We start from the raw sequence: 7,500 nt of genomic DNA on the forward strand, positions 1-7,500 counted from the left end.
GCGTTAGTCACCAGATAATACAATATCGGCCACATATATTTGTGGCTTTTGTTGATAAATGGTCAGACTTCGATATTCAGCACTCATGAGTTGTGTATAAGTTAAAGATTGTTCACCTATTGAGCATTACTGTCAGTTCTTTTGATCTGACTTAAATTAAATTTTCCCAGTCCGTACATGCCCCCTTTTACTTTATAAATTTATGTAATTCTTAGAAAGCAGGATGAGGAGGGGTTAATCCCTCTAGCCTAAATAATAGAGACGATACTTGTCTGCCACAGAATACAATCAGATGATTGACATGCACAACACTCACGATTATACGCTGTAGTTTCCACCCTTCTAAACATAAGCCAAGGGCGGTGAAATATTTTCTACCATTTCCCCAAGACCAGAAAAGCCAATTCTTACTGGTGTCAAATAATTGTTAAATATAAATATGAAGGGAAGGCAAAGCATAAGGTTCCCATTGCTATAAGGCAGATTATGTATGAAAGAAATTTAATTTTACATGAGAGTGGGCAAAGTTTTTAACAATTCAGTGGATACCCAATACAAGAAAATGCAGAGCTAGTGTATGGAACAGTTGCGCAAGACTGCTGGACACATGGATTATTCTACGTGTGTGAAGCGTTGTGGTAGCGGCTAGTTGTGGTGGTTGAAATGGTGTTCAGGTAGTGGAGTGTTATGGTGACTGTGTGAAGATGTAGGATGAAGTGTAGATGTGGAGAATTTTTATAGTGAGGTGGATTGTTGTGGTGGAAGACCACAACATGTTCTGTTCTGTTCTGTACACCAGAACATGTTATGTTCTGGTGTAGAGTATTTCGTTAAACGTGAGGCCCTATTACCCCCACACCTAGGTCCTAGTGAGTCTCTTCTACCCCTCACAGTGAGGTGTCAGTTAGGCTCTCCTTCCCCCTTCACAGCTAGGTACTATAGCCGTTGGCAGACACTTCCACAATCCTAGTGTAAAATTGTTATACAATAATTACGCGGGTCATTAACATGGTAATAAATGATACATAATTTGTAGCAAAGAAAAATATATTTTTTCATTTACAATTTACATAATTTGACCATACACTCTAGCCAGGTAATGTTTAATCAGAGTTTCTCTGATAAACACGGTAATCATATGCAGATTAGTAGTATTTTCGGCCCCATAATAATCACCATTATGGAAACAAGGAGTGGCTTGGAATATTTTTGAATACTGAGAGCAACCAATACAGTCTAATTAACAGAGAGATAATCATACAACTAATTTCAAATATAAATTTAATAACAATGTCCTTACAATAATAACATTAATAATAATGAATGAAATATTCAATAATAATAATTAATGATATCTGCAATTATAATAAGAAAGAGTTAAACAAACAATAATAATTATCGGAAATGAATAATGTACGTAGTGTGGGATAGGCTGATAGCACTGACATGATCACGTCTGCCAGATTAATCTCAACTTCAAACTTGTCGTGTGAGATATTAATTTACACCTCTGGCATATATGCTTCTCAGATACTCAATATCAATATCATGAATGAAATTACAATAATGGTTAATAGATATTCAGTTAATCTTGAATATATACAAATAACTTGAAACTGAGTAGGTAGTACCACTAAATAAATATTTCACACGTATAATCGGCTCAGTCTTACTCGGCTCTTTTCCAATCATATTATGATCACAGCTCTTCCTCAATCTAATTATGATCACAGCGGCTACCAAAATAAACACAATTAGCACCAAACTAATCCATAGACACTGTTCCAAAAATATTATAGGAGAATATAATGTTACAAAATAACCAAAAAACATAACCTGATTTGATAATTAACATAAAAACTCACCTCTCGTCTGTGTATATATATTGTTCAAAAGCTGCAGAGGAAAGTTACAATAACATGGCTTAAAAATGTTGACCAAACCACACACTAGAAATTGAAGAGACGTCGACGTTTCGGTCCGTCCTGGATCATTATCAAGTTGATTGAGGAATTGTCCAAACGATGTTTCATTGTTCATTGTGGTTGACTAACATGTAAAAGAACTTTGATGAATAACACCGGCAGGTACATCAGTGACATAGTGTATTCAGTGACATTTGATGTATGGGGGGATAAAAAACTATAAATAGTTTCCAGATATACACATTTTGATAGAATTAAAATATTTCCGCATTAGGCGCAGATATGACCGGAATTTATACATCATTCTCTAATATAACAAATTCTGTGTCACAATATACAATAGAAAGGCGTTTGAAATACGTTTTTTTAGTGGTAGAGGCAAGTGGATTTCCTTGTATTTTTTTTTAAACATCATAGTCTTATTTAATCATCGTTTCTGTCTATTTATATCTGTACTGTCGAAATACGTAGAAAACACCTCTCTTTGAAAGCATAAGACCCATTCATTAACTTTGCCATCCTAAAAATAAGACCATTTTTAATGAATAGCTCCCGACCTCCATTCATTCTCCATTCGATGCCTTTTCCAAGGGTCTTCTCTATGCAAATATATCCTCCGCCAGCTGTCTGATCATACACATTCATTTTACAGAGTGTCTTTAGCTTGTTAGCTTGATCTCTGTTCTGAAGGCAGCTTGATTCTTCATTGTGTTATCTTTGGAACAAGTAATTAAACTTGTTGAAAATATTATTTAATTACTTGCATTACAATGTTCAATGTTGTTTTTTCTAGTTTAGATCTCCAATAGTCTCATCATTCCTCATCACTATCAGCCTCAACACCCTTAAAACACCTCTCATTAACTCCAGCATCATCCTCACCATCCTCTTTCACCACAAGATTATATGCCCCTCTTCTCTATCAGTCTCATCACGCCCTCATACCAATTGACATATTTCCCTTCATCACTACAAGCCTCAACACCCCCCCCCCCTCCCAATCACCCCTGATCACCATCAGCCTTATTACCTCTCATCACCAGAAGCCTCATCAGCTCTCATCACCACCAGGCTAAGCACTCCATATCACCATCAGCATCACCACCCACAGAGACTCACAGACACACAAACTCACAGACTCACAATAAATTAATGGTTTAAAAAAATGCTCCGTTCGTGCTGACAACCTCGAAAAATGTTTTTCCATTTAGACTTCAAAATAGTTATATCTCACAACAGTATTACTTCGGATTAAAACACTCGGTAATGTGTTTTAAGGCTAAAAACATATTAACATTTACGTTTGTATTTCTGCACACTTCTTGCACTTTATTTGAAAGTAAATAAACATGAAATATCTATTAGTTCGTGAATGATGATAAGTCAACTAACAGACACTATTTTTCTGGAGACACCTTATTAAAATAAATTGAAATGTACAATTAAAATAGCATAAATCAAATGGTACATGTGTCTTTCTGATGTTTTTGTAAGTCTTTAAAAATGTATATGCAAATATTTATCCTAAAAGTAGATGCACCATATCATGATTTACAAGAACGGTATTTGTCGAAGAACAGCTTATATAGTTTCTACTAGTGCCACACCTAGTGCCACCCTTCACTATTGCCACCCTCCACAAGTGCCACTCTCCGCTAGTGCCGCCATTAAAGCCACCTGAGCCCTTCTCCTTCACTCCGTAACATACAGGTGTCCGGTAAAGCAGCCTGTGATCCCAGTAAATCCGGACTTCACTCCGTACGCGCCTCTTCCCTGGCAGTGGCGCTCTGGCATTGGCGTCCTGGTAGTGGTACCATGGTAATGGCACCCATGCAGTGGTACCCTAGCACCCTAGCAAGTGGAACGTTTTCAGTCGCACCCTGATAGTGGCACCCTATATAAGCCATGCACTTTTGTCTCGTAATCACAATGTTACTGACTCAAATAAGCGTAATGGGATAGGCTGGAAGAGAAGACTCGTATGGACTACACATAACGATGGATTGAACAAGTATTAAACATATCAGAAAGACAAGCTGAAAGATAAAATAACTGAACAACAGGTCAAGATGAAGACAATGCACTTGAATCCTGAGGGAAGGAGAGTCTTCAGCCATTTGGAGGGAGTGAAATAAATGTTATGGGACTATTAGATAAGGCAAGGGGCAGGGCGCTGGAAGATATGGGAGGCAGTAAAGGAAAATGAGAAGGAAAAGAGGAGACGAAACGATGCTTATCTTAATAATCAGAAGAGGATGTTCCTAATGACCACAGGATTGTTCTTTTTAGGGAAAAGAGACCAATTATAAAAGGAAAATTTTTATTTGATGATATTACAGCCATGCAAAATAATGCAGAGGGGAAAGAAATATTGCATTTCCGTTCGAGGGAAAATCATGAGGAAAGTGAACTTGTCACTGTGCGTGAGTTGCAGATATAGTGGGTTTTTATGGTTTTTTTTCAGGCGGTGGGAATTCCTCATTCACGAATCACTCATCTCTACCTCCTCATTTTTTTAAACAGATCTTGTTCAGTCAGTCATTATTCAACAGTCTTGTAGAATAATTTACTATATAATAATAATTTATATTCTATTGGCATGTTAATACCGTGAAATTCAGAACCAAAAACAGAATCAGATACACTTTCTTTTTATGGAGGTGCGTGGATATTTTGCCTTCGAGGAAGAGTAGCTCCGCCTCACGGGTGTATTCCTATCAGTGCTGGGAAACATTGCCTGCACAACGGGCGATGTGGTATGTGGACGCTCTTGTCCAAGCGGACTGGATGATGGAGCTTCTCAAGTCTCCGCTATTTTCGTGCTGTGGCTGTGGCTGTGACGTCGTTACGTTACCTGTACGACTGTAGTCCCTTGTGACGTAATGGATGACAGGAAAGACGTTCTGTGTGGAACATTACCGAGTTTTGGCAAATAAACCTTTTTTCTTAATATATGTTGAACTATAGTCATGTAAAGAGCCAAGAATCTCACAGGGTGTGGATGTCAATGTCTTAGATCTTTCTTGTAACTCATGCCTCTTAGTCTCGTAATATATCTTCAGACTTTCTTCAACTTTGCTTCATGTTTTCTAGTTAAAAAAAAACTCAAACGGCGCCAAAGAATAACTCTGATATATGTGGTAGGTAAGATCCTGAATACTTCCTTATTCAGCTTTTTAAAGGCATTTATTATGTACGCCAATCTTGCATACACACAACAGATATCATTTTGATGTGAACTTCAGGAAACATGTTTGTTTTCATCTGAACTATAAGGTCATTACATCTCCCTGATTCTTGAAGGGTTTTGTAACCCATTTTAGTACATTGGGCCCGGCCATCTGTTCCCTGCGCCCATTTTTTTTATTACTTTGCACTTTCTTGAGTTAAATTTTACTGATCACTTGTTGTACTATTTCTCAGGTGCAGGTGAATGGACTGACGGGGCTCATCAAGTTCGACACGGAGGGTTTTCGACGAGACGTGACACTCGACATTGTAGAACTGACGAAGGAAGGTCTCAGCCGTGTTGGCCGGTGAGTCACAGTAGGCTGCTTGTGTGTGTGTGTGTGTGTGTGTGTGTGTGTGTGTGTGTGTGTGTGTGTGTGTGTGTGTGTGTGCGTGTGTGTGCGCGCGCCTTTGAGATTTTGTTTACGTTTGTGAGCATAAATCGTCACTGAATTTATAGTTTCACGTTCATTTTATAACTTCTTTTCAACCAACACATTCTCTTTCGTGGTGGTGGCGAGGTACAGATGGGACCCGACCAGCGGAGCCAACTACACGAGGACCTACAGCGAGGTGCAGCAAGGCATCGTGGAGAGCCTCCAGAACAAGACCCTTATGGTGACCAGCATCCTCGTAAGTCTGACATTCCCTGTAAAATACTGCCAAACATGTTCCTCAAATGTGTTTCCTTACCACATGTCTCTCCGGCAGCTTGCACCAGAGATAGTGTGAAATATTGCTGGCCAAGAATTTGATAAAATGCTGCATGAATTATTGAAGACATTATCAGCAGATGTCTTGCCAACCACTCGCACGGTTGTTGTATATCGTTCCCTGTACACTAGTGGGTTCTCTCACTCACTTGACTCTTGCACTGGCACCTCTGTTGTAGAGGTTGGCGAGCTATGGACTGATTCAGTGAATCTCATCTGGCAGGTAGCTAGCCACTGAGAAATACGATCTATATATATGTAGATTAGGTTCCATTTTATCTTTCAATTTTGTATTGGTTTAATGTATTCTTGTCTATCTGTGTTTATATACCTAATTATTGTTTTATCTTCCTGTTACTCGCTTTGTCCTCTAACAAAAGTTTTCTCTCTCTCTCTCTCTCTCTCTCTCTCTCTCTCTCTCTCTCTCTCTCTCTCTCTCTCTCTCTCTCTGTGCTTTCCTTTTCAGTTATAGTTGCCATCATATCTTCATAATTACACTATTTCTCACTTTCATGAGCTTGTGACCGTCAACCCAGAGAAAATAGGGCAATAAAGGCAGGGAAGCCTAAAGATATTAAAATATAACATCATTCCATGCATCGCATCTAACCCATTACACAGCATCACAGGGAACCAGCACCACCACAACAGCATGGACAACCAGCACCACCAAACTCCACAAAATAATCTACAGCATTCCTACCACTGCTTCATAACACTGGTCTACTGCTATCCTCCAGAGCTGTCATATATAAACATATCAGAGATTTACTCTCCCATTACATTCTTCCGACTCCCATTGATATACACAAGTGTTTAGCGAGAAATCAACCGCCAAATATCGGACTTGAATTAGCCGCATTATGCTGTACACTACAGACCTGGTGGATTTATTAAATCCTGGTGGCCTATCTACCGAGGCTGTGGAAAGCCGCTAAGTCCTCGTACTCAGCTACTGCGTTCCTCCTGCAGGTGGAACTACAGTAGCTGAGTACACTACACCACAACACCCGCATCTTTATTAAAATTCTACCAGTTATTCATTACGCTCTTACCTCTTACTCGCAATAAATACTCAACATATGAAAAATGGTTTCCTTAATGGCTAGCCCAGGCACTTGGGCTGGACGGTAGAGTGACGATCTCCATTCATGCGGGTCAGCGATCAATCCCCAAACGTCAACGTAGTTGGGTATCATTCCTTCCCCCCCCCCCCGTCCCGTCCCAAATACTTATCCTGTTCCCTTCCCAATGCAATACAGTCGTAATGGTTTGGCGCTCTCCCTTCATAATGCCCTTCCCTTCCTTAATGGCTATATAATTTTATGTTTGGTCTTGAACTATGTCCTATTTTTGCAAATAATAATGTGCGAATTTGTGTGTTTTAGGCTGACCCTTACACCATGCTGAAGGAGACCTCAGAACAGATGACGGGAAATGATCGCTATGAGGGCTTCTGTATCGATCTCATTCAAGAGATCTCGGAACTGTTAGGCTTCAACTACACCATTAGAATCGCTGCCGACGGTTCCCATGGCAAATACGACGACAAGAAGAAGAGATGGAACGGCATGATTGGCGAACTTCTTGATCAGGTGAGTTGGGTAATAAGACATGATCAGCGTATAATAATC

At 39.4% G+C, this 7,500-nt stretch overlaps 1 protein-coding gene across 7 annotated transcripts in view; it reads left to right on the top strand.

The window, feature by feature from the left end:
* Window positions 1-7,500, top strand: part of KaiR1D (Kainate-type ionotropic glutamate receptor subunit 1D) — a 239,700-nt gene that overhangs the window by 202,241 nt on the left and 29,959 nt on the right. For all 7 annotated transcript variants that reach the window (XM_045737330.2, XM_045737334.2, XM_045737332.2 and 4 more), the window contains 3 exons: window positions 5,349-5,461; window positions 5,681-5,786; window positions 7,255-7,461. In XM_045737330.2, the coding sequence (XP_045593286.1) occupies window positions 5,349-5,461; window positions 5,681-5,786; window positions 7,255-7,461 (426 nt within the window). The remainder of the gene's footprint in view (window positions 1-5,348; window positions 5,462-5,680; window positions 5,787-7,254; window positions 7,462-7,500) is intronic.

Source organism: Procambarus clarkii, chromosome 28 (assembly GCF_040958095.1).
Source record: "Procambarus clarkii isolate CNS0578487 chromosome 28, FALCON_Pclarkii_2.0, whole genome shotgun sequence".
NCBI lineage: Eukaryota > Metazoa > Arthropoda > Malacostraca > Decapoda > Cambaridae > Procambarus > Procambarus clarkii.